The sequence below is a fragment of the Salarias fasciatus genome, chromosome 15, assembly GCF_902148845.1.
Source record: "Salarias fasciatus chromosome 15, fSalaFa1.1, whole genome shotgun sequence".
Taxonomy (NCBI): Eukaryota; Metazoa; Chordata; class Actinopteri; order Blenniiformes; family Blenniidae; genus Salarias; species Salarias fasciatus.
Genome location: NC_043759.1, coordinates 16550451 through 16578234, shown reverse-complemented (window position 1 = coordinate 16578234; position 27784 = coordinate 16550451). Strand labels below are relative to the sequence as shown.

At 42.5% G+C, this 27784-nt stretch overlaps 1 protein-coding gene across 2 annotated transcripts; it reads right to left on the bottom strand.

Annotated features, from left to right (window-relative positions):
* Positions 1 to 754: 754 nt before the first annotated feature.
* Positions 755 to 27758, bottom strand: afg1lb (AFG1 like ATPase b). Of its 2 annotated transcripts, none has more exons than XM_030110522.1 (13): positions 27642 to 27758; positions 27211 to 27485; positions 23953 to 24016; positions 23664 to 23765; positions 23279 to 23406; positions 18724 to 18823; positions 15846 to 15904; positions 7044 to 7126; positions 6212 to 6282; positions 5237 to 5337; positions 4294 to 4434; positions 1557 to 1664; positions 755 to 1297 (listed from the first exon to the last, which is right to left on the bottom strand). In XM_030110522.1, the coding sequence occupies exons 1-13, from the start codon at positions 27754 to 27756 to the stop codon at positions 1151 to 1153; spliced, it is 1494 nt and encodes a 497-aa protein (XP_029966382.1). In that variant the 5' UTR covers positions 27757 to 27758; the 3' UTR covers positions 755 to 1150. The 2 variants fall into 2 exon arrangements, with proteins under 2 accessions (XP_029966382.1, XP_029966383.1); XM_030110523.1 differs by having other exon boundaries at positions 1236 to 1338.
* Between the last annotated feature and the right edge of the window lie 26 nt (positions 27759 to 27784).

Here is a 27784-nt window from a genome sequence, read left to right as displayed (position 1 = left end):
CCAATATAAACGTACAGTTTGGTCGCAGTATGTAGAATATGGGTCTTGAGTTCACATCAACATTACTGAGTGTGTTTATGTTGTTTCTTTACCATTCCTGGTATACTGTTCATTACCATTGTTGGTATACTTGTATTCAAGTCTGTATATGTTATCGGTTACCAATGGTAACGCCACCTTGTTTCAAATTTTTCGTTACGTAGATCCAAATCAATGAATTATTAGTTTCCATGTGTGTATATACGACTATGGAAGTGAGAATTTTTTCTGATTATATTATATTAAGGATAATCGGGGGTGGGATTAAATAAGTTTTCTTCTTCCCACTCCCTTTCAGGCATAATGAAATCTTCTGCTATTTGGTTATTTGCTACATTGTTTATTGCTTTTGTGAATGTTTCCTTTACTTTGTGCATTATTGTACAGCAATTGTCTGAAATGAACGAATAAATACAATACAAAAAATATAATACAAGACACCCAATCCACGAGGGATACAGACTGCTATATTATATATGTCATCATATCAAAAATTTAAATTATCAGCGACAAATCCTTTCACAAATCCTTCTACGAGGAAGCAGCTGAAAAGTTTTTACTCAGAATGAACACAAAACAGACTTTAATAATTTAGGAATTATCCTGAATAAATTCTGAGCTATCATAAATGTGTGGCTAATAATATACGCCATTTTAAATCAGTGTCAATTTTGATGTCCGATTCAAAAGCACTCAGAAAATGAGACAGAAAAGAGTCAGGTTCAGACTTTTTAACCCTTTATTCATTCATCCACAAGAGGGCAGTAAGCAACTGCAGTGAAGGACACCTGTTCCCCATCACACACTAGAGTCTGTTTGTCTTCTGGCTCACTGGGGAGCTTCACATATTCCCTCACATTAAATATTCCACAAGGGGGAGAGAGCACACCTCACACAAGAGAAACATGAAAAATATGCAATATGCATAGAGGATGAAGAGCAGTCAAAGACAAAGAAGTCCTGCGGTTAGTTTCATCTTGTACTTTGACGGTGCCGTGGCATGAAGTGCTCTTTCTTGAAAAAAAAAAAAAAAACTTTGGTTTCCCAAAACAGGTTTGTTTCTTGTGGATGTTGGTGAGGTACTGTGCTGTCTGGAGGTAGGCAACGGATGTTATGCTTTATCGGGTTTTCCACTGCGACTGCGGTCTCCTGCCACCCAGTAGGATTCGGTTTGCATCTCCATCAGTCGGGAGACGGTTCTCTGGAAGGCGAAGATCTCCTCCTCCGCCGTGAACAGAGTGAGCCGCTCTGCTGCCTCCTGAAGAGACGCACCGGTCAGTTAATCAACCCCAAACCAGACTGTACAGAAAGTAAAAACGAGTTAGAGCAGAGAGGTCGTGTCCACCTGCCATTACCATGCTGTAATGCCTTCTTAAAAACTGAAAATCACACCTTTAAATAAAGCAGACCCTTTCACTTTTAGCACAAGAGTGGCTCAAAGTGTAAATAGTGGGTAAAACAAGCGGTTTTATCACTCATCTGATGTAACCGGGTCGATCGCAGAGACGAGCTCTTACCTGGCCGAGGCCCAGGTCGTCCAGCAGCTGCCGGTCTCGCTCGTCCTCTCCTCCCGTGTGGTGAAACAGCCGGTTCAACGGAGCCGCAGCCAGCACCACCACTCTGACCTGGGACAAGGAGGCGGGGAGGGGGGGGTTACACTCAGGCACGTCCAGGTTACTTTCTCAAAAACGGTTTGTCGCAGACTTCCTTCTTTGCCGTCATTTTGACATTCAAAATGACAACCTGTGCAACCTCTGCTTAATCAGAAAGTATGGAGCGATTTCATGCAAGTATTTCTATTTTGAGTAAATGTGAGCATTTTGTCGTGTCCTTCAACTTCAGTGGTCTGACTTGTTAGATCAGCCCCTTTAAAATAATTACAAATTGATCGATACAGTAAACGCGTAGGGAGTGAGCTACAAAGAGTATTGTCAATAGTAATTTTGTATCTAGATACAGTCACGCAGCAGCCACTTGAAGTCATCCTGACAAGGTGCTACACCTCTGATTTCCAAAATTATTCAATTTTGACGCATGTATCTCTGTTCCAAGTACCACTCGAGCAGGAGCTTTTAAAGTGTGAGATGATGAGTCCTTTGCTCTCCATCAGCACCCCCCCCCCCAAATTTCAAGCCGCTCACATGCTGGCCGCTAATGAGCCAAAAGCAATGGAAGTGTTTTTAAATGGAAATATAAGGTCCACCTTTGTAGTCATCAAATGTCAAAACTGTTTGTGGTTTCTGCACTCGACCACATTTTGCTATTTTACTGGTAATCAAACTGAAAAGCAGTACGGTCACAAATCTGAGGATCCACACCTTCAGAAAGCACAAAATGTGGTATCATCATGACACGCTGTACCAAAGAGTCTCTTCTGATTCGTGTGAAATGCCTTCATCAGCTGCAAACAGAGCAGCCAAACACATCGCTCCGATGACACGAATATCGTTATGAGGAAACTCCAACTGATGAATCACTCCGTCACCAGATGATCGTGTGACTAATCTCAGGGAGAAATACTGCCACAGATCCAGTAGTGAAGCGGGCAGATGTGCTTGCTTGAAAAAGGCTGAGTCGGGGCAGGATTGCTGGGATGTGGAAAAGAGCATTAGCACATTAGCGGGCTGGTACATCGGTCATTAAGCGTCCAGGTGAAACAGTGCCGAGTAGGACGAGGCTGAGGACAAGAGTGCCTCTGATGGCGGTCTCCAGGGGAGAGTGGCACCCATCAGCCACCCCTCTAAGTGGATCTCAAGCTCCCGCAAGTTGGATCTACCAACTCTTTGAACCAGGCGTGTCCAATCCTGGTCTGAGACGGCCTCGCTACAAGAAAGTAGAGATATGGCAAATAGAGCAAGGCAGAGTGCACAGCAACGGTGAAGAACATCCTACATGCACAAGTTGTTTTTTTCCTATCCAGGTTGACTGATGACACCCTGCCAAACTCCTGAAAGTACCAACGCATCTCCAAACTTTCCCAACAGAAGGCGGCAAAGCTTTTCAAGACTCATCACATTCAGGGCTTCTAAAAAATGCCAGTCACCCTCATTGTGCAGCCTCTCTTTCCTTCAGTTTGTCACAACATCACTGTATCCGGCCGGAATACACTTCTCTGATCTACTGCAGGACAAACAGCTCTGCTCACTGAGCTCAGAATCATTCAGGAGGGAGTGCGAACTGCTCAGAAACTCAGGACAATGGCACCGTGCTGCAGATAATCAGGTGAATCTTCAGCCTTTTTCTGTCATCTTCATGTCGTCGGTGTGACCTCAAGGAAGCACCAAGAAGGAACGGGTAGCTTCCGGCTATGGGTGAGAAGAAAGTTGAATGTTTTTGTCTTTCTTTCATGTTGTGGGATTGGTTGTTTCAGGCTCAATGACTTACGGCACAATTTTAAAACATGGCTCATGGGCCAAAACCAACAGGATGATACCTCAGAGTGAAAAAACACCCAAAAAAAGGCATAAAAAGCCAAACTAATCTGGAAACATACTGGAATTCGAAAAAAAATAATAGTAAATAAAACAAAAAAACAACATGACCCTGAGAAGCAGAATACCTTCAGTGTTAGCCTGAAGATGCAAACTGATAAATGCGATTTCAGATATACTGTTTTTAGCATATTTGCTGAGTAAAATGAAGAAAAACTCTAATATTTCACAGAGGAGGCATTGTTAAAAATGGCATAATGAAATAATTCCAAAAGATATTTCATTAACTGTAGACATTTTTCAGGATGGATTAAACAGAAATGCTAGTCATTTACATAAATTATTATTTTACTGTTTCGGCCCATTCCAGATACGGTTGTTTTGCTTGTGGCCTCTGAATTAAAAAGTGTTTGATACCTTTTTCAGGGTTCGAGGCAGAAGTTCAGCAAGGCTCTTTACCATCACTACACTTTCTTAAAGCCACGTCCTTAAAAAAAAAAAAAAAAAAGTCTCTTTGTTCATCCCAACTCGATGTGGCCTTTGGAATAAATCCCGACTCACAGCCTTTCCTTCCCACCACACATTGGTGTCTGACCTTACTGATGCTCTTCAGGGTGCAGATCCAAACAAAGCCTTTTCTCATCACCCGGCGTCAAAGCGCGACCTCGCAAACGCTTTGTGAATGAAACTGAATGGGGTCAAATCTATGCATGAAAGTTCAAAAATCTCGAGGTAAAGTCGTCAAAAGAAGAGAGTCGGCGATCAATGATCTTTTACGTCTGGATTTACATGTGGGACGCAGACTGTGTTTGATGTCTGTTACCTTTTTGTCGTAGAAGTTGTCTATGAGGGTGGTGAAGCGTCTGGCCTGATCCTTTAACGACAGGGTGAGCAGGGGAACGTGGCGGATAAAGACGGTGTCGAAGGTCTGTGCCATCTCCAGGTAATCGCTGGCACCCAGATCCTGAGGGTCAAATGATGCGGTTACATACCGAAACCATCCTCCAGAGCAGTTGCACAAACACATGCAGTCGCAGTGAGCTTTGCAGTCTGCCGCCTTGTACAAAATACTCGTGCCGATGTAGTCAGTTCCTGCCGTTGGTTTTTTGACATTCGCTTTCACTGCACTCAAATTAATTAGGACACATAGCAATATGTTTCAGGGGGAACCTTGAGGCTCACTGCTGTCCGTCAGGGATCAGAATATACAAAACCCCACAGATTGCAGCACCAAACCGCTTCATTTGTAGGCACGGCGGGCTCGGCTAATCATTAAATTGTCAAAAGACTTGCTTTTTGACATTGAGCAAAAAAAACGAGACCAAGATTGGAGGTCAAAGGCGGGGACAATACGTGCGCAGAAGAGGGAAGCCATGGAGCATAAAGGTGAAAATGAAAATAGAGAAGTGCTTTCAATGTTTCAATGTAAGCAGTTTTAAATTCCGTCGAGTGGATTTTCTACGTTGATGTAAGTCAAAAAGAGATCAGGAGGATATCAGTCGGCTTGAGGTCATTCTCCACATTTACAGCCAAGCCATACTATGAACAAGGGCGTGAACCTGATCCTGGATTTGCATAAATGTGACATTTTGCTTAATAAAAACAGCTTAAGGCTGCCGTGAGCTTGAACTGTCTCCTGCCTCGCTTCATGTCACACTATCTACACTAATAGACTAAGATAATTAACGTAGTGTAAAAGATATTCCTCCTGCACAATACGCTTGTGAAAATGTATATTTGTAAAAGAGACTTCAGACAATACTCACTCTACCACACAACTCTTGAAAGGTACAGTCGGCGATGGAGCCGCAGGTCTTCTCTAGAGTCACGTCTCTGCCCAGCACAGTGAGCACCCGCGGGCCTGGAACTGTGAAAACACAAACAAGATGAACCTCAGGTTTCAAAAGCAGCTCTCTAAAAGCAAGGCTTTGGATTAGGGCTGTGAAAAGTTTAATTTCCATAAATTATGATTAATAACAGAACTCCCATCATTAACTCTAATTAATCAAATTTTGAACTGCATGTTTAAAATTATGTTATATTGCATTTAAAGGCAGTTTTAAGTTGATAATATAAAGTGTTTCTTACCACATGGGCTTATTTGGGAATCAAGTGAATATAAAGAAACCTTTTATATTTTCTTTCAAAAATTGGGATGTCGACCAACTTCTCTTTTTCAAAAATACAGCTTAAACAAAATGCTACAACAGTGTGGTCATGAAACCTTTAGATAGATATAATATGTAAACAAATATAATATAGATATTAGATATAATATATAAACAGTCACTGTCCAAATAGCACATCAATCAAAATGCAAAACTCCAAATATTACCTGTGTGGCCCTTGATTTAAATTACTTTTTTAAAAATATGCACACAGAATGTTAGATAATGTTTTTCCACCATCAACTATGCTTATTCATGTGGGATTATTCTTTTTTTTTCCAGGTGTTTTATTTGAATATTAAGTGCTGTGAGACTATGCTGTAATCTTGCTGTATAAATAAAACTAAATAGAATCAAATTATTGAAAACCCTTTGAGAACCAGCGGTCTTAAGCCTCCGCACGCTTTCTTTTATTACTTTATTAAATGATATAATAAGTACTAAAAGTGTTTTAGAGTAGATTTCACCGCTAATATCTGTATGAATAAATTTATTGTCCTTCAATGTAACTCAGGAAATAAAAAAAAACAAGTTAAGACCTCAATCAAGAATACTTTCTTTTCATTTTCTTACCGCTTTTTTGTCTTAACGTTAGCTCCTCAAACAGCGCATCCATAAAGGCCTCCGCACCGGGCTGCCCTGAGCTACACACACACATACACACACACACACACACACACACACCAAAAACAGTATAAATAATAGGATATGAAATTAATAAAGCTGAAGTGGCTACATCAAACGGTGGCAGCAAGAAGAGCATGGGAGGCGGGTACTTAGCTTTTCACTCCATCAGTAAAAAAACAGGATGTCAGACTCTACACACAAGCATTAGCCTGTGAATGCACAACAAAATGAGACTGTGAAGTGTGTGCGAGAGTGTGTGTGCGTACATGTGCTTTAACTCCTGGTAAAAAGGGTGTGATGCGCCGCTGTATTTACATACAGTGAAAAGATGGAAGCACTTGTTTGTCCGTGTGTGTGTGTGTGTGTGTGTGTGTGTGTGTGTGTGTGTGTGTGTGTGTGTGTGTCCCTAACAATGCATAAGTAATGAGAAAAATAGAAAACTAGCTTTTAAAGCTCTGCCATTTTCTCATATTCTATTGATTCCTCTTTCATTCTTTTCATGGATCTCTCAAGGTAATGCAGGTCTTTATAAACCTCCCAGCCTGCTTCTCCCCATTTATCCGTCTGTTTGCCTTCTCTTTCTCTGCTTTAATAAAATCAAACTACATGATGTGCGCAAACATTTCCAGCGGTAGCTTGTTGTGTGCAGGTCAGTGCCTGTGAGTAGGTTAATGCCGAGTCGTTTCCGGACCTCTGCGCCACCTTTGGGTCGTGCTGGACTGTAAACAGAGGAGACACAGGTGACCAGTGATCGTGTGTGTGATAATTATGTTCTTACAGGTAGTAGAGGTTCCCCGCTGCAGCCTGGTCCAGCTGTCTGTAGTCAATCCCCGAGTCCAGGCAGACAGTGTGGCAGTATTTCTGTACATGCACAGACACAGCAAAGAAACTGTTAGAAAAAGTTGCTAAATATATCACAAAGTTGACGACTGGAGGATGTACTGTAGACAGGTTACCAGTGCGTCACAGAACAAACGGAGACAGACAGCGATGCACTCATATTAACATCTACAGGAAATGATTGATCCTGCATGCATGTTTGTGATTGTGAGAAAAAAACCCAAACATGAACACAGAGAACTGGCAAACTCCATCGAGAAAGTAAACACATTTAAACCTGATATCAGCTGTTGTTACAAATACTGCATTACCATATGCATGTCAAAATTAAAAAAGAAAATAAATAAAAATCAATGACGTCTTCTTGAAAATACAGCACTTTCACCGTGTGCCTGTTTCCACAAACCCACCCTGGTAGTGTCAGCTTTCATGATATTCACCTTGGTAAAACAAAATGCATGATTTTTGGAAACCGGGCCTCAAACCTCAGTTATAAGATCAAAATAGATGAAGTTGAAATCGAAACTGTGTCCGAAAACAAATTTTTAGTTGTAATGGCCGATGATAAATTTAATTGGGAATCTCATATAAACCATGATGCATTCAAAATGTCAAGATCATTGCAATTCTGTATGAAGCTCAAGATTTCTTGAAGCAGAAATCTTTGTGCACATACTCCATACTCCATACCACTTATATACTACGTACATAAAATTGAAATTGCACTGAAATAAATTTCTTTTCATTCATTAATTTCTCCATCAACAGGGTCACTGTTACGCTGCTGTTGCCTACTGTTCAGTTCTTGGTTCGTGTTTATGTTCCTCCAGTGGACGAATGAGAAACAGCAGCTCAAACTGCCGATGATCAAACTACCGGTATTTCTGAAGCGCCTGTCAAGCAGGTCGGTTCTACTGAAAACTCTGCAATTCCCTGACAATTGATTATAAACAGTAGTTTAAATTCACAATAAATACCAATAAATTAAAAAAAAGTTTTATTGTGACGATTAAATGGAGATGTGGGAAATGTTGTTAAAATATAATCTGATGTCAAATGCAAAAAATATGAGTGATAACACCTTTTTCTCTCTATCTCTACTGTATCTAATGCATTGTTATTGTGATATCTGCCCATACCGCCATCATTACAGTGAATTTATGGTTCTTGTCTAGACAGCTGTAATGGGGGGAAAAAGAGCTCGGTGTCACTGCTTTCTGCTCATCATATATAATAAAATGGACAAAGAGCAGCTGAAGAATGAGCAAATTAAATGACAGCGCTAAGCAAAAGGCAGCAGGCGTCTGTCTATCGTCTGGCAGGTCTGAGATTTCGTGTCATGTCTTTATGGTTTATTGAGGCGATCTATTGTTCGGCAGCTATTCAAGTGTATTCCTGCAGAGGTGAACCCGCGAAGCAGAGTTCAAACTTTTGCAGATAGTGTAAAACGTCAACAGGATTCATGTCAGGGAGTACCGCACAAACTATAATCATCATCTCCACTATTCTATCAAAGAAAAGAGAGGAAATGCATATCATCCCGTCCAAGCCGTCACGGGCTGACTGAGTATTCAACGACAGCTCCAGTAAATTATGAAATCAGTGAATTTCTGCCACTGGCCTCCTTAAGCTGCAGGATAATTAGTAATCATCACAAAGCAAGGGGACGGAAATACTCTATTCTTCTCTGCTGTCAACTTTTTATCTCCGTGTCCGCTCACACAAACGGGGTTCCCACTCTGAGCCAATTGGCTGAATCAGGCTTAATAACAACCTGACAAACTCGCCCTCCCCCACGCACAAAAGGGAGGTGTCATTTCATCAACCTACTGTGACCCCACCAACGGGTAAATAGTCCCTCAAAAAGGAGAAAGAAAAAAAAAAAAAAAGAAAGAAAGAAAAAAAAAACTTGTTACTATTGCTGCCACATCATTAGAAGCTCGGTCCGTCTTTCCTCCTGCCATCTCCAGCTCCCTCCCTCCGCCAGACGCCTCTACCTCCCTCCGGTAAAGGCGGCTGATGCGTTTTCTTGAGGTACAAATAAGAGAGGGGAGAAGACGGCGGAATGGAAACACAATCAGCGATGATGATTCCATTGGTTATTTATAATCAGATGAAGCCGAGGCCTTGCGGGTCATTACTTGATTATCCATCTTGAGGGGATTGTCAAGTTCTCACTCCTCCAAGATTTCATCCGCCTACACATTGTGGTCTTTCAGCTCCCCCCCCCCAGCGCCGCCGCCGCCACCTCCGCCGCCGCCACCTCCACCGCACTCCTCTCACACAGACTTCAGTCCTCGTCAGTCTACTTTGCAACTTTAAAATCTTTATCTTAAAAAGTCCCTTCAGTTTAATCTGGCAGCTGTGAAACAGGTGAAGCGACTTATCACTTCTTTTCAAGGCAGATTTGTTTCTTCATCCAACCACACAGCTTCTTTACCGCTTTATTTAATTCATCCAGTCCCAGCTGACTACTAGGAGACATGGTCAACGGTCCATCACAGGGAGAGAAAGGCTGGTCCAGTTAACCGCACTGTGACTGAAAATATATTTTTTGTAAGTTTTACTTAATTCTCAATACTTGTTTTAAAATATTTTAATAAAAACTGCTATTTTTTTTTACATGGTTCAATTGTTCTGAGTTAATTTCAAGCTAAATTTAATTAATCCAAAATGTTTTTCCAGTTCAAATAAAGATTAACTTTCCTCACTATTTTGTTTTCTGATCATCTTTGGGCTGATAGATATTTAGCAATTCAACCAAAATAGGCAAGCTCAAAATATTGGGGATTTCCAATTATTCAAAAGCGCTTTTTTCATGAACCCTTTTTGATGAAAGTATTCCACAGTGTTTTTCTATTCAAGTTTTAAAAACTTTTTATATGTGAAGCAGTCTCGTAGAAAAGCCGCCCAACTGCAAATTAGGAGTTTCGCTCCTCGTGCGGTCACATTCACAACCTCAGACACAAGAGGGGAGGAGGGACGAGAGAGAGCCCGATGACAGACATGAGAATCAGAGAGTCTTTAGAGGGAAAGTCATCCCAACACATGTAGCTCCAATCATGTCATTGTCCGAGCTGTCCACTGCTCTCTCTGGACAGCCGTTTAGCATAAAAACAGAGTGGCTTTTTCTCCCCCCCCCCCCCCCCCCCCCCACCCCCCACCCCCCTCCACCCCCCTCCACCCTTAACACCGCCTCTACTCCCTTCTGCGCCCGCTCCCTCCGCGACATATCTTTCTCTATCCTTTACTCCTCAAAAAGTTGCTTTTGAGTTTTTCAAAGAGCGCGGTGCCATTGAGCTGCAACAAAAGCCAAGGATAGCTGACTATTGGGCCCTGATGAGGTCCACTCCCTCATTACCCGGCAGCAGAAAACATTTGATGCTTTTTTTTGTTTGGCCTGGAGAATTGACCAGGCCTCAAAGAAATGCAGGGTGGGAAGGCTGAAAAAGAGACGAGGGGAGGGGGAGAGGGGAGGAGGGGAAAGGTTGTCGTTCATTCAACCATGTGTGTCTTACAGCCTTGTGTGGAGGGACAGAAGAAAAGTAGGAGGGGGGGGGGGGTGGCAGGGATAGAGAGGTCGAGAGAGAGAGAGAGAGAAAGAGAGAGAGAGAGAGAGAGTCGGGGGAGAAAAGAGAGAAAGCTTAAAACACTGCCTTTATGCTGGCAAGTTGTGGACGACTCTTCTGACATCAAAGTGTTTTCACTAACTGGGGAGCTGCAGTGTGTGTGAGCGAGCGAGCCGGGGGTGTATCTGGTGATTTTATTCATTCTTGGGCAGTCTGGGGGGGTACGTGACAATGTGAACACCCTAATTACACCTAATGATCTATTCCCTTAAAGTGTGACTGCCTTGGGCCGGCCGCGGATTGTTCTGCGGGGTCGTTCTCACAACCTCCCCCTGCCTCGGCTGCTCCTCTTGGGGAAACATCCTTTGAGCTGGAGGCCCCACCTTTTGTGGTCCGGGACCCCACTGGACCCCCCACCCTCAACCCCTCCGGAGCATCCTCGGTCCAGAACCGAACCGGACCGAAAAAAGCGGCGGTAGTACCTTCACCTGGCCAGCAGAGGCTGCGCTCAACAAACAGGCACGTACGAAATGACCCCCGCGCTTTTGGAGCACTTCTGGTCGAGAGGAAAAAGTTCCGCGGCTCCGCAGCCTTTAAACTAACGCTGTTGGCTAATTACCAGCAAAAAAATACACCTCTGTTCGCTTCACCTAATGTATAAACCCGCTGCGCGTCTCAAAGAGCACTCTATTGACGCGGCTCACTCTTTTCAGACTGTTCACCTGCCCTTCAAGATCAGGTAGCACCGGGAAAAATACAAACACCAGGAAGCTACTATAGCAACAGTATCGCAGCGTTTCCTTAAGTATCAACACTGCAGAGTCTAAATGCTGCTTTGAGTGTCCATTCAGACGCCATATAAATGTGAAGAGGATCAATGCCCTCCCGAGATTTGTAGGTCTGGATTTACATCATTTCATGGGGAAACGAACACGAGCTAAAGTCTCCGCTTCTCCACTGCTCTCTCTTCTCATTACTTTCCCCAAAAAGAAGCTCAGGTCAAACATGGTTGTGGTTTAAAATGTCTTCACCCAATTAATCAATTCAAATAGAAAATGAAATATGAAGTCTTTCCATATCACATAGACAGGCGTTCAAAAACATTAAAATGTGTGAAACCAGTGAATCATGACGTATCTAACTAGTTTGAATTTGATTTTGAAATACAATATAAACTCAATATATGAGATCTGAACTACAAGGTGAATCTAATTCTTTCATTTATTAGGACTTTTACATAAACTGTCCATATTTTTTCTATGTAGGATATTTTATTCCTACAGTTCAAATCAAAATGAGAAATTGGGCATTAAAAAGATATTTGGAGCTAAAACAAATAAGTAATTCTCATGAGAAGTCTTAGAAGCTTCTAGTTTGCAAAGCTAAAAGCACTTGTTTTTAATTTCAGCGCAAATGATGTATAATAAATTAAAAGGTAGATTAAAAGCAAATGTATTGTAATCAATAACAATGAGCAATCCACATTGTCTAAGAAGTTTTTGACTTTCTTATATGTCTTTATTTGTCACTACTTTATCCCTTTTAAAAGTATCGGCAGATGGAAAACCCGACTATCATCTTATGCTTGGCTACATGAATACATTAACCAATTTACATGCTAAAAACAATTCCAACAAACAAATAAATTACAAATAACAAACCCCATGTGATGCTGTTTACCTTGCCCGGTTTAGGATGTTAGTGATTTGTCATTTTCTGCCATAAATCCATAAATTACACAACAAACGGAAGGAGACACATAACGTATCATTAGAGTAGATGGATGTATTCTTTTTTAAGTATTAGTTTGAAAAATAAACTTCTTGTTAAATATCTTTAAAAGGCCCAAAAGTCGAGGTAATTTTAGTTCAGGGGGCATGTGTACACTGTCCATATGTCGATCATGCACAAGCAATGACTGAACACAACCTTACTGGAAAAAAAAAAAATCGACAGCTCGGCGAACAAGCCGAAATAACTGAATCAATTACAAACGAAGTAAAAATCAGGTGCAGAATTTATTCTGTGGTGTTCAAAAGGAGAAAAATCAATCTCTCCTCTATTAATCGTGCAGGTTTGGAAGGGAGAGGCGTTGATGTGAAAGAAGTGAGCTTTGCCCTTGATCCATACTCTCAGCAGCACTGCCCTGTCATTAAATGCTCCGCAAGACAATGACAATCATCAAATATCAAAATCCATTTGATTTGAACTCGCAGGCTCGGCGCGCACGGTCCTTCCCACCAAGGTCTTCGCTGGAGGGCCACATCCCTCTCATTCCTCAATTTTTCTTTCTCCGCCGTTGTGTTTTTATTTATATATTTCTTTTACTCTCATCGCCAACTGCACAGCACATAGCAATTACTAACAATGACACAAAAAAAAGAGAAGGAGAGCAGATCAAAAGAAGGGTTAAAAACAGCAGGAAACCCAGAAATACTCAAAGTTGCCTCAGGGTTGTTGTCATGTTTTTTTCCCTCCCCTCGGCAGCTTTGTGCGCAACTGCAATCGAACAAGCGGAGGAAAAATAAAGTCACTATTCTGCTACCAAAATACAGAGACCTGACCTTGGGTGAGTAAAGCCAGTGAGCAGAACAGGGTAGTGATAGAATAAAGACCCGGGGATAGAGGGGTGGAGAGAGAGGATGGGCAATGAAAAGTGGAGTGGAGAGGGAGGACAGTTTGTGAGCGAGAAAGAGTGTCTTAGTTACAATACTGGCAGTGTCCATTAAAAAAAAAAAAAAAAAAAAGCTCTAAAAACCCTGTATTTTACAGAACGCTGAGCTTTGCCATGGCTACACAGAAAGAGGAGCCTTAACAACTGAATAGATGCACCGAGATGCTAAAAAGGACAAGAAATTACAAATGACTGTGTGAATGAAAAACTAGTAAACAAAATAAAGTGGAAAAACATCCGGCGACGCCTTTATATTCAGGGAGGATCCATGTTTGCCAAGATGATCTACTTAGAACTTTGAACCGGACTGAATTGATTTCTCATTTAAAGACGAGGAAACTCCAGGATTGTGGAGGATGAGGCGCTGCGGGAAAAAAAAAAGGGGGTCCCAACTAATCAGAAGTCAATGGTTAAATAAAGATATGAAGTCAGGCGGACAGAAGTGATGGATTAACCTTTGACCTTCCAGCTCAGGTGATAAGGAGGAGAGGTCAGAGGATTTCTCTTTTTTTCTTTTTTCTTTTTTTGTTTTTTAATATGTTAACACCCTCATTCTCTCCCACACTGGCGATCTGCGCGGAGGAGATCCCGCGCCCGCCAGTCCTCGCCAGCATTAATTCAATCTATTAAGGGTCAGCTAGTTAGCGGCGCGACCTCGCCGGAGCACGCTTTAACTTTCCAGAATAGAGAGTGCGCCGCGCCCCACAAAAACCTTCCGACCCCTAAAACCAGATGGCTTCACAAAGGGGAACATGGGACCCTGAAAGAGAGGAGGCAGCACGGGGCACATGGGGACAACAGGCATTCAGGACATTGATGAGGGCGGATTAGAGAGGGCAAGGGTGCTGCTGGGAGAGCGGCCGGGCAGCAGGGTGGCCAGATTTTAGTAACTGTGCAGATGAACTGTGTGATCATGCTGAATATTTCATTAATATTGTATACATATATGTTTTTTTTTCTCTCCTTTCAAACACTTTCCTTGTTTGTAAAGTTGTCAGTAAACTCGGTCAAATAGACAGGGTGAATAGTTTTCTTTTATTCGTTCAAGTGGTGATTTTCAGTGATAAGAGGGACATTTATCTGTTATTTTATACTTTGGGTATGACTCAGCCAAACCTTGTTTGGATTATGTTTGTGGAAAAAAAAAAAGTACTAAAATTCCAGGTCATAGTAATATTACTGGCATAATAGTATGAAGGTAAGTGTGATTCACAAGGTCAGTCTTCACTTCATTGCAAATTGAAAAAGTTAACAATGAAAAAGAATTATCTTTCTCTCAATACCGAAATATATCAGTAAAATTCATTTGCATAATTTTAATCATTTGAAGCTGAAGAAGGGTTGTTTTTCTCTTTTAAAGCGAAGTCATTTTAGTTACAGCTAAACTGATCTTAGTCGGGAGAGACAGGTAAAGTTAAAACATATAAATCTTTAAGTAACGACACTTTTAAACTCCCACAGCCTCCTATGTTTATCATGAAGATCTCTGCATTTAATACCAGTCAACACAACCTGAACATGTTGGAAAAAAAGTGCAATTTCATGAGTATGATGTCCTGTACTTACTGCTTGAACTTCAATTTTGTTGTACCCAGATGTGCAGAAATGACTTTGCTTCATTTTCAAAGTTTACTTTCAGAGCGAGACTTTGATGCTCATGCTGCATCACTGATGTTTGGGATTAGGTCTAATCTGTTGTTGTTTTCACTTTTCTCACAAAAAAATCCCAAATATATATTACTAACAGTCATCACTAAACTAAAAAACGAAGTTTAGGTCGCGTCTGGTGAGCTGTTTATTTGACAGCCAAGTGAAACCGAGCAGTTTTTTGGAACTCATGGTCACAAGAAGATGGATTTTACTGTGTAGATCAAATACCAATGATAGGCGCAAGAACGCCGCACTAATCTGCTGCAAAATGCATGACAACAAATTATTGTGCCGTTATTTCTGATCAAGATCACTCCAAACACATCAATGATCATCTGAGATGCAGGCGGGATAATGGCCGTACCTGTTTAAATTGCAAAGCAGATTTTTTTTTGCCAGAAATGCTAAGCGCTGCATCGCGCCTCTCCTCTCCTCTCCTCTCCTCTCTCCTCCTCGTCTCACCTTACCCCCCCCCCCCCCCCCTTTACTTTTGAAATGCAAGCAGTCTGGGTCAGTCACTCAGCTAGTCCACCCATCTCCCATTCACATTACCTGTGCCCACTCCCCCCGCCCCCCTTTTCCATTTCTCCCTACCTTTCTCCCTCAGTCTCTGTGCGAGTCTGCTTTCACTGTGCTCTGGCATGATCAAAGACAGCTTTGTGACACTGTGCGAGGCATCCAGGAAGCAGAAAACATCAAACCACTAAAGAGCAACTTCTAAAAAGACAGACAGACAGACAGAGGGACGGGAGGACTGAGGCGCACATGCGAGCGCGTGTGTTAGCGTGTGTGATAAACAAATGAATAAATTAACAAGACAAAAGGAGAGGGATGACTTTGTCTCTACCTTCAGCACGTCGATGAAAGGTAGGAAGGTGTCCCTCTGAAGTCCGTTTTTGTACAGATCTGAAAGAGGAAGGGAGGGCCTGTATTAGAGCTGCTGTTTAGCCTCCTAATAATGTCATTCCCCCGCCACAGATTGGCAAATAAAGTGGCTATTGATGAACTGAAGGATGGGTGGGGAGGCACGACAAAAGGACTGGGACCAGGGGAGAAAAATGGATTTCTCTACCGGCAGCGGCGGCAACATAAAATTCATTACATTCCCAAACAATGGTGGCGAGAGAAAGGACTGTCGCCTTTTCAGCGCGGACAATGTCCACAGCAGCTCCCTGAATAGAGGTTTCAATTAGCTCGGCTGGAACAAATTACATCTGAAGTAGCATCCCTGATAGACAGATAAAACAGATAGGGATTCACACACAAACAGGGACAAAGACACAGACAGACACACACACATACACACACACACACACACTGAGGCTTAAGCTCTCTCCAGCTGCGAATGCAAACAAGTGGCTGTTGTTGATGTTTGGGCTCGAGCTGACTACAGTAGGACCTGACACCCAAATAACCCTCTCTTCAAAACTCTATACTGTAATGGACCGAGCTGCGTGCGGCACACGGCGGCTGTGAAGGTTAAAGGAAGACGGAGCTCTGCTTCTGGATTCGTTCGCTTTAGCGCCGGCAGTTATTTTAATCAATGCTTCTCTGATGTCTGTGCAGTAAAACATCGTGACCGAAGTACAGAGTGATCAAACACTTTGACGATGCTGGCTGTTATTTTCTGTCACCGCAAACTGTTTAACACTTTATCTGTGGCCATATTTATTAGTAACTTTGATTTCTTCCAAACTAACTATGATGAACTTAAGGAAATACAGTGTAGGAATATAGATTTGTGTGATTGATTTGCTTTAGTCAATCATTCTCCATTCTGTGTTAGTGCACAAGATCCATGCACTCATATGTACTCTGTGTTTACATATGAAATGTATGTAGACACAAGAAACTGTCTGTCCTCTCTCCTTCCCTTTCTGTCCCCTCACCCCAACCGGAATAGCAGAAAGCCGCCACCGCTGAGCCTGGTTCTGCAAAGGTTTCTTCCTGTTAAAAGGAAGTTTTTCCTTTCCACAGTTGCTTATGCTTGCTCATGTGGATCTGTTGGCTTTTCTCTGTAAAAGTGTCTAGAAAGGACCGTGTTGTAATTGGCACTTCATAAATAAAAGCTGAACTGAATTGAACTGAATTGAATTGAATTCATCTTAAAGAATGTGCAAAAAGTGGAATTAATATTACCCTGCTCAACCTGGACACAGAAAAAAACCCCAGAATTTATTATTAAACTTACATCCAATTAGCATAATACATCAGGATAGCCAGCGTTAATCACATTAGGGCTGTCTAAAGATTGAAAAATTTTATTGTGATTAATCATAGAACTACAATTTGAAAATTGTATTTGATGTAGACATTCTATTAAGTTGGCCTACATGGCACTTTATTTTGAAAGAAAATCCAAAACGTTCAAAATGGAAATTCTTTCTTTGTGTTCCTTTGCTTCCTAAGTAAGAAATCAGTCCCTCCAAGAAGTCGTGATGCTGTAATTTATTTAAATCTGTGTGAATTCTGCGTGACCTTGGAATTTTGTCAAGTTGCAGTGATCGCATAAAACTGCAAGGGGGTGCAGAATTCACGACGCTCCCAGCTTCCTGGAGGGATTGATAAATGCTTCACTTTACGGACTTCAAAACTGACTTGAAATGCAAAACAACACAATTTTAAACATGCAACTGAAGCTGCGATTAATTGCAATGAAGAATGAAAATTCTGTTATTAAGCCCCATTAGTAAGTCATATTTACTGTACTTCTATTCTGTTGCTGTTGATACAAATCATGGATAATTGTTATGGAGACAAAAGCACATTTAGATAATTTCTTAACTGTGCAGCCCGATCTCAATCATCACGACAGTATCCAAGATGTGTCATCTCATGTGTCTGGATAAACCAAATTATGTGGATGATAAAAATAATGGCAACACAGTGTGTTGTAAATCAATCCTTTTGTGTTGTAATACCTTTTTTCAATACTAAAGGGCCTATTTCTCTCAAATATTGCCCTCAAGATTGTCTAAATCTGTATTAGTGTGCATTTTAAATGCACAGATATACATGTATCCGGGTTTGTAGGAGTAATTTTGCACTTAAGTCCATTCATGTAAAGTGCATGTCATTGAGAGTAATAATGCAGTTCCACTGAAAAGAGGCCCTAAACCATCATGATTCCATTTAAACTCCATCAGTGTCTAAAAACAAAGCAGCAAGTGTCCTAACTAAAACCTGTCTAAATATGCCCTCCAAACACATCCAGAGCTTTTTGATACCAGCATCTCCACATCAATAAAGATGGAAAACGTATGCCTTTCATGTCCAGTTTTCTCTTATGGCTTTCAGTGCTCCATTAACCGTGTAATTAATACCAAGTAGGCTCTCTATCAAGTTTGCGTGGTTTGTCGCTTTGTTCTTGATAGCGAGTAAATATCAGAGAAACGTGTCTTTGTTTAACCGTCTTGCTGCGGCCCACTTCATATCCACTTAAGGCTTCGAGATATCAACATCTTAGCTGAGGGAGAGCGACGCCACGTCGCACGTCATGCATTTATCTCCACCTTGATCCGCGTCTTGCTAATTCTTACTCACCGGGGAGGCTCTGCTGGCAGGAAATGCAACATCAAAGTGTGTTTAAAGGCTGCTTTATGACTATGAAGGTGAACGGTACACCCACCGACCCAGACACACAGTCACTCGGTTTAAAACGTTAATTCTCAAAGAAGTAACAGGTACATTATAGAGAGAAAACAAAACTGTCCTGATGTTCATACCGTCTGGGGGTCTGTTGGACGTCGCCACCACCACCACTCCAGTTTTGAACAGTGTCTCGAACAGCTGCTTCAGGATCATGGCATCAGCAACGTCGGTCACCTGATTGAGAACCAGAGAAGAAGAAGAGGACCACATTCGTGTGTTATCTACCTTTCCTCGCCTCGCACGTGGATCTGGGGTCAAATCATGCCATTAACACTCCATGTTGATTAGCGTCATTCAGGTGTGCTCATTCAGTCCTTTTTGTCTGGTCATGGCCATTCATACTAGTGTACACACATGCCGCGCACGTGCACGTGCGCACACACACACACACACACACACACACACACACACACACACACACACACACACACACACACAAACCTAAAGCACTTGAACTGACTGCAAATGGTCATGAAACCGCTTTCTGCTGAGGACAAGTAGGCAGCAGATGAAGCAGCAGACCTGAGCTAATCAACCCAGCAGATGTGAGAATAACTGGATGCAAGCACGAGAACAAGAGAATGGAGAGGAAAAAAGAAAAAAAAAAACAGAGCAATGTGGATCAGGACTGGGGTCACGGTGGTGGACAAAGCCTCTCTCAAGATGACCATAAAAAGCCACATACAGGTGTGTGTGTGTGTGTGTGTGTGTGTGTGTGTTGTACGCACTACACACAAGGCTATACAACATCATAATACATAAATCCAATTCAACTGTCTGCTGCCTTTTTCATCTACATCATTTCCATGGGTCCACAATAAACAAAGGTCGATGACAACACTGAAGCAAGGACGTTTATGAGTCGCTGGCTGTTAAATGAAGAGCTCTGACCTTTCTATTAGTAATCCAGTGCTCTCACTTTTGTTCCTTCTCTCTCGTCCTCCGATGTTGTTCTTTTGAACATCCACAAATACAGAAATAATGTTGCCCCGCGATGCACAGTTGTCAGGGAGGCATGTATTTAACATGCCTGATTAACCATCACGACCGACGGATGAGAGCCATCCACAACGGAAACTGAATTATTTTAAACAGTTCAAATAAATGTCATTTAGTTTGAATTTTTTTTTGTTAAAATACCAAAGAATCCTTTACATTAATAGATATATTGGTATAAATACTACACATTAAATTGAATACAATCATAGTAAAAGTCATCCATCCATCCATCTGCAAGCTTTATTCAAAGTGAGGTCAGCTTGGGCCCATCCCTTGTTTCTCGTCTATATTACACTTATAAGCACACAACTAAATAAGCTTTGGATTGTGAAAGGAATCTATGCAGGCACACGGAGAACATGTAAAATCCCACCGGAGAGACGCCGTATCAGAATTAAATCCTGTAATTGGGTGAAAGGTCAGCATACCATCACAAGACACACGATCTAGATTCACTAACCACACTAACCATGGGGAAAGCCTGATGAGATGGAGAGAAAAAAAAAATCTACACAAGCAACAAGAAGTGCATCCAAATTGATTGGTTCTGCAGGTCTGAACCAGGGAGCCTCATGTATACAGCAATAAACATCCAAACTGTTTGATCGTGAGGCGCTGGAGCCTGTTGACCAGGTTAAAAGAGGACATCAGTTTCTGACAAGTCAAACACTGAGAGATCGGTAAACACAAATGCGCCAACGCACACACACACACACACACACACACACACACACACACACAAGTGAATTGTGTATAAAGTATCTGAAAGTGTGCATAGAAATAAACACCGATGGATGTGTGACTGTTGACTCCTCAGCTCTACACCACCAATAGAAATCATGCTTCAACTAATCAAACCATTCTTGTCATTCATACTGAATAAAGACTTCTCAACATATTATTTTGAAAGAAACACTGATTCAGTTTTCAACAGTAAATTCTGGCATTTTAACTGAGGTGAGAAATGCGTCCTATTTGTTTGTACATTTATATGTTTGGAACGCTTTAGAAGAATTGGGCCGTCTTGAATAAAAGAGTTTGTCCCGCCCTCTCCTCGTCTTCCCTCTTACCTACTTTCCTGTGCATAACAGGCACTTCTGATGGCCATACCCACAGCATATGCCTCCTTTCATACTCTGGAGAGTCTTCTTCTTTTGCATATTAGCCCCACTGCCCTTGCCAATACTTGATTAACATTTGTGTTAAAGCCTTGATTTTGCTAAGGAGAGGTGGCTAAGGGCATCAAATTAGTGTGTGTGTGTGTGCGCACGCGTGCATGTGTGTGTGTGTGTGTAATGAGAATCAACAAAAAGCCAAGGCTCTGTGTCTTTCTGTCTTTCTGAAGGGGCCCCCATTTCCTCTGACCACAGGATTTTATTTTCATTTCAAAAGAATCATTTAAAAATGACCTTTTATACAACATGGATTTGTTTATTCATGTGCCCTCAACATGGGCATAGTATGAGGGGCAATATTGATTGTTGAATGAGCAGGGGGAGAGGGAAAGAGAATGGGTACCCACAGAAAGAAAAAAAGGTGGAGGGGACTGATGTCGCACTTGTGGAACACAAAAATAATGGCGCAATCTCTGTCGGCCATTGCCCATATTTAAATGAGCGCCCAATTACTCAAGCGGCTGTCAGTTTACGGCGAGGCACACGGGTGCCAAATTAAACCTCTTTTGATGTTACACCTCTTTATGTACACAACCTATGAGCAATTTCAGCGGGGCTGCACAGTGACTGGGGCCCTGAGACAATGACGCTCAAGCGTCTTCTTCTCACTCTTCTTCTTCCTTTCTCACTCTCTTCCCCATCTTTCCATCTCGGACCTCTCAATGGCGAGTATTCATTAGGGGAGCCGGGTGGGGGTCGTAAAAGGAAGGAGGGGGGGCTACAAATTACTGATAATGGCACAGCGCTAATGAAGAGAATGGAGAAATGTCATTAGCATTTAAGAGGATAAGATCCATCTGACCCGCCACCGCCAGTCGCTTTCTAGCTCCACTCACTTAAGGAAGCAGGAGAGTGCGACTGATACCCAGAGCCTCATTTGCATGGCTGAGTGGAGGAGGATGCTGATTGGTATAGACCCCCACACCCCCCGACTCTCCCAACCTCCCAACCTCTTGTTTATGCATCACAAACAACGCGCACATGTCTACTTGTTTCCCCTCCATTCACCGGTAGCAACAGTCGACGAGCAGAAACAGCGGAGCCGGCGACGGCAAACAAAACAAATCAATGAGAAAGCGCAAACAGCGCCGCAGTTTAAAATGTGAAAGACGGGCGGATGAAAGAAGGAGCTCTTGATCCTCGCAGATGCATAGACAGTGATTAGAGAGAGCAACTGCACCTTCTGCGACCCCTGACCTGCTGGCATTAACTGTAATGATATCAGTAAGAGCAGCAACACGGGCTTGGGAGCAGATGTGTTTGGCTGGCTAATGATAAATACACAGAATCACGTCTTTCTTTGCTGCAATGAATGACTAACTACCTTACAGAGAATAGAAAGAGCTTCAGTAGTGGCTCTCTTCTCTGACACCAAAGGGTAAAATAATGAGAATTTCTGCATCAGTAATGACTGAAGGTGTCCTTTAGTTGTGTAAATCTTGTGTATAAAAACAGTGGGTGATTGGCTGTAATAGCTCCAGAGCAAAATAACCACGAAAAGTGCATAAACAAGCAACGGGAGCAAATATCTGTCTGAGTTTTATGGTGGCGGTAAAGTTACAAAGTAAGACTGCAGAGCATGTTACTGTGGTCAAAATACATCCAAAAAAGAGAGCGAGCTTTACAGTGTCCGTACAGGAGGTCACTCTGCAGTCCTGCTACATTCATCAGAGGCCACTAGGTGTCCCCAGTCCTGCTCTTTTAATCAACATCAGAGGCATGAGGTTGTCTGGACAAGAAAGGCTGGCTGTGATTGAACATTAACAGTGCTCACAGTCTAAAGTGAAAATCCTCCGAGCACAACACTCAACATGCTTTTTTATATATCCCTGAATTATCAAGAAAGAGGAGTAAACTGAAACTGCAGACAGAAGTAATGCAAGGGACAAGTATCTTCATGTTTTTGAAGATAGCAAAACATCTGATCACTGACTTACAGGGAAGTTTCCCATTCTGTGCTTTTTCACAGAGGCTGGCTTTTTTAGTGAGCTTACAACAAATAACTTATCTGTGGCTAATTTCCATTTGCCCCTAAATTTAACAAGCAATACTGCAGCATGTATCAAAATACTATTGACTTTAAAATGTGTTTCACATTGACAGTTATTCTATTTTGATTGTTCCCCTCTCTGTGAAGACTTTTTCCAACCTTTAAATGTTATAAAAGCACATACTATCCATATCATACATTTACATCATATTATCCAGTTTACACAACAACTTTAAATGTTTTCAAAATATATATTTTTTTTAATGAATAAATATGAGGACAGGAATCATTTCAATATATAATGTTCTGATGGTAGTATATAAGAAAAAATGTTGTCTGATGTTAAAAAGTTTGTAAACTTCTTCTTGTTTAGATCTTATAAGTATTAAAATAAGCTGGGTTTAATACCACACACACACACACACACACACACACACACACACACACACACACACACACACTCACCTGAAACTCATCAAAACACAAGAGGCATGTCTCATTGCTGATCTCCATGGCAACCGGTGATATGGGGTCATAGGTGAACATTTTCCCTAGCCTTCGTTTTGGCAGGCTTTGTTTCCTCCGGTGGATCCCTTCAAACAGCACACAAACGTCAGGCACGGTACATCTTAAAGCACACCTGCACCGGCGGCCCGAACCCAGCGGCGGCGCTGAATAAAGCGGTAATTTCACCTGTGCGCATAATGGCAGACAATTAGCAGGAGGGCTTCAGGACAAACAGGCGGATAAATATAGGATCTGCTGCGCAGAAGGAATCTGAAAACTTCCACCAAGTCATGCAAGCCAGCCCTCAGCAGTCGGTGCTGTGTGGCGTGAGGACGACACTAACTTTTGTGGATGTCCAACATGAAGCCGTTGAAGTGGACTCGCTGTTTACGACTGTTTTCCACCCGGGAGTAAAACAGGTCCATGAGCATGGTCTTCCCTGTGCCTGGGAGAGAAGGGAAGTGAAGTGTAGAAGTATTTCAGATGAAATCTGAGCTAAAAGCAGATTTATTTGGTGTGTATGTTAGCAAATGTGTTCCTTTTACTGTTATGTCAATTTACATGTTATTTAAATGTCTTAAAGCTGCCAACTCAATAATAAATGACTGATTCATAGATTGATTTGTCCTTACCCACATCTCCGTATATGTAGAAGCCTTTGGGTGGCAGTGGAGGTGATGAGGGAATGAGTTCCTCCTTTAAAAGAAATACATAAAAATCAGGAAATGGCTTTTGTTTGTGGTGTTACATTCAATACAGCTGCTTATGAATGAAAACAGAGACGAACCGCATTCAAAAAAAAAAAAAGGAATGTACAGATCAATTTCTGATGAAACGCACAAAAAAACCTATAGCTGACGACCTAAATAAACCTCTTCATATTCATGTATGCCTGAACCACCATTTAATAAACAAAGTATGCTAAGGCATTAAGCCACCACTACAGTGTGAGGTTTCACATTCTCCCGACTGGCCCACTGCAGGGGAGGAAGACAAAGGGGATCTAATCAACAAGACAAGCCAGGGTTCCCACGAAAGAAAAGCATCATCAGAGGAACAATGGGGGGATTTGTCAGACAAAACGGAGAGGACTGGATGAGGCTCCATACGAGATGGAGTGGACTTGTCTGTGCAGCCTGTTTAGCGCTGCTAATTGTGATACGGTACTGTTGCATTGAGGTGCTGCTGGAAGTCATTGTGCTGCCTGCCTCCTATTATCAAAAGGTCCTTGCTTCAAAAAAACAGTCTTCTGTGTGACCAAGCTGAGAATATCCAGTAAAGCCAAATTTCCCTCCCGAGGAGGATCCTAGCCATGTTGATGCATGTGTCATCGGTTCAATCGCGATTAGAAGTAAGAATAATTGAAAGTATTATCAATCGGTGCATAGATGGATCTTTACCCCCGGCTTCTTTACTGAGGATTGTTTTTCTCTGTAACTGGGCAACACTAAATAGCTTTGGAATTAAGTCACTGAAAGGAAAGATTTGTCCTCTTGATATTTAATTTACCAACTATTTCATGGGGATGGTACTCAATGTCCGCCGCACAAAAAGCACTTGACTCTGGTAAATGTCCACAACAGCAGATTGAAAACTAAATTAAAAAACAGACTTGCTTCGCATCCCCTGTCTCTCTCTGCCCTCTCCCTGCCTCTCTACCGCATCCACCCCTCCTCTATTTCTCCATCCGCTGCCTCTTCTCAGATAGACGTGAAGTACTGGAAGAGCAACAAGCCTTTTTCCAGTCTGCTCTGGCATAACAGTGTGTGACTTCTCCCTGACTTCCTAAGCTGCCCTCTGGCATGGTGGGGTAATTGTCAGCGGTGGCTGGTAGCCATTCTGCCACGGCAGAGTGGAGAAGGACAAGGCTGTCCCTCAGCCACTCTGTCTAGCAGAGCTCTGTGGCCTTGTCTCACCTCCTGGTGGAGGACACAGACAGGCACATGAGTGGAAAGTTCACATGCGGGACATGGCCACCTCACCTTTTTACCAATGTCAGAAAAACACTGCAGTCACATGTTCAACCGCAACCACAGACGCCGAGTCCCAAACAAAGCAAGAATATAGCGTGGCAATAAGAGTCGACATCAAGCTTAATTCACACAAATGTCCTGCTGGAGACATATCGTATACAGGAGGACTGTGATGCAGGTCTGATTTGAAGAGGGTAGCTCCCACTAAACAATGGGCCATTGTCAGCCAACCATCCGCAAACCCACGCCACATTGGGTCAATATTAAGTCAAGTGTACTCTCCCCACAGACTTGGTCAGTTAGTGAGGACAATGGCGGCACTTTCACAGAGAGGACAGACACCGAAAGGACAGTGGTGTGACCTGATTCAAACTAGAATAATTGCATAAGTACTTTAGTCAGTGTGTGTATGTGTGTGTGTGTGTGTGTGTGTGTGTGTGAGAGAGGGACAGAAAAAGAAATAAGGTGCACAAGGAAGGGGGTGGGTGGAGTGGATGGTGTTGATAGCCTAACACCAAAGTATTTGTCAGACTCCCGAATCAAAAGCAAAAAGGACAAGAATGGCCCAGACAATGGGGGATCCCCTCATTACTGGATGCGGACGGTGAGAGAGCGAGAGGGGTGCCGGGGCGAGCCCAGCAGGAGGTCTGCCCTGTTGCCTTCCAAAATCTCTGCCTAACCCTGTGTGTCTGTGCCAGGCAACCAACAGAAAAAACTCCCACCACCAAACGCTAGACAGTCAGCTCCCCTGACCTAAAAACAACAACAGCCCCCTTGCATTATGCCGTTCCAAAACTCACATGGACAATAAACTTCCCAGACCCCTACCCTCCCTTTGACCTGAACTCCGTGGCCACCATCAGTGATACAAGTGGAGTACAGTGCAATCAACTCTGTGACGTCCCTCCATACGGTAGACGTCAGCACAGCTTTACGCCCAATCAGTGGCCTGACGCCACACTGTAAATACAAGTCTGTGCTGCCTCCCCTCTACTTGTCTGCGATTTAAACCATTTGTCTTTTAATGGACTATAAAATATCTCGATTGAATGAAAAATGACTAGTTTCCAAGTTATTGCAAGCTGTTTATATTTACTTATGACAGGTTAGATTGTTGACTGAAATGGCATTTAAATCATAAATAAATCACATATATCTGGTTTAAGATAAGATTATGTCCTGACTATGGAAACAACAAGGTAACACTAATGCCTACATACAGAGTTTTTAAGCTAATTTCTGTAGATTTTAATACGGATTTTACAGTCTGACCTCCCCTGTTGAACTGGTGATCTGTTCAGGGTGTGCTATCTCCAGTAGGCTGCTCTAAATGTAGTGTGTGTGTGTGTGTGTGTGTGTGTGTGTGTGTGTGTGTGTGTGTGCATGTCTGTGTAGGGATAACTATGCATCTTCTTGTGGTGGCCTGTCCAGAGTTTAGACAGAAGATGGATAAAAATGTAAATCAAACTACATGTCAAAAAGCAATCTCAAACCTCGACTGACAGTGATTATATGAGATATGACTCCAAGCACTAAAAAGTTCAGGTAGAGTTTGAAGTTTCCCTTCATTTAATAATTTAAGAGCAAATATGTCTTGCCTTAATCCATGAATGAACAGCAAAATAGATGTTTTGTGTTCACTGACTTGACACATATCAACACATCAAATACTTAGTTTCTTCATGCTATGCTGGTTTGGTCTTTTGTAGAGTTTTTTAATGTAATCAAGTCGATTACAGTCTTGTCTTAAAATAATTTTGCATCAAGGACTAACAACTGATGAATATTTCATTGTTGATTTTCTTGGCTGATAGTTGATTTTTTTTTATTTGAACAGTGAACAGTGAAGTTGTTTGCACTTTGTATGAAGAGCTGGCTGACAGCATGACTGTTGTGTTGACACTGTAACTCTTTTACCTTGAGATCGGGTTCTTCACGTGTGTTCCCGCTGGTTTCAGCCTGGAGACCCCGGCTCTTCTCCTCCTCCGGGCTCGGCTGTGGCTGAGGGGGACTCAGGTAGCCGCTGTTGGAGTAGGTCCTCAGGCTGTGCTGCAGCTGAGCCAGCTGCTGCAGGACGCGTCTCTGCTGGGCGTCTGTCCTCAGCCTGCCGCCCTGGACCAGTCCGTCAAAGTGAGACACGGCTTCAGCCGAGTCGGAGGACCGGGAGTCACACGTCCTCCATCGTCTGGAGCCTGACAGACATCAGAAGACACCTGCGTTACACCTGTGTTCAGCTTCACGACGGACCAAAACAATGAGCGCGAGCAGTAGAGGTTAATGTTTTCATTTCTCCCCTAAATCCGACACAACCCGAAACCTGGACCGCGACACGGGGAAAGGACGGATACCTTTTCCGGTGCAAGTGTCCGACAGGAGAAAGGTTTTAGTAGAAGTCAGGGCAGCGTCTTTAAAGAAGACATTTAATGAGCTTCTGGCTGCCTTTAGCGCCGTGTAAGTCGCCATGACGGTTCAAAACGCCACAACTTTATTG

Coding starts and splice junctions, on each gene's coding strand:
- afg1lb (XM_030110522.1), bottom strand. CDS start 27,756: ATGGCGACTTACACGGCGCTAAAGGCAGCCAGAAGCTCATTAAATGTC. Junction 15,905..18,723: donor GTCCAACAGACCCCCAGACG/GTATGAACATCA, acceptor TTCCTCTTTCAG/ATCTGTACAAAAACGGACTT. Junction 7,127..15,845: donor CTTTCATCGACGTGCTGAAG/GTAGAGACAAAG, acceptor GTGCATGTACAG/AAATACTGCCACACTGTCTG.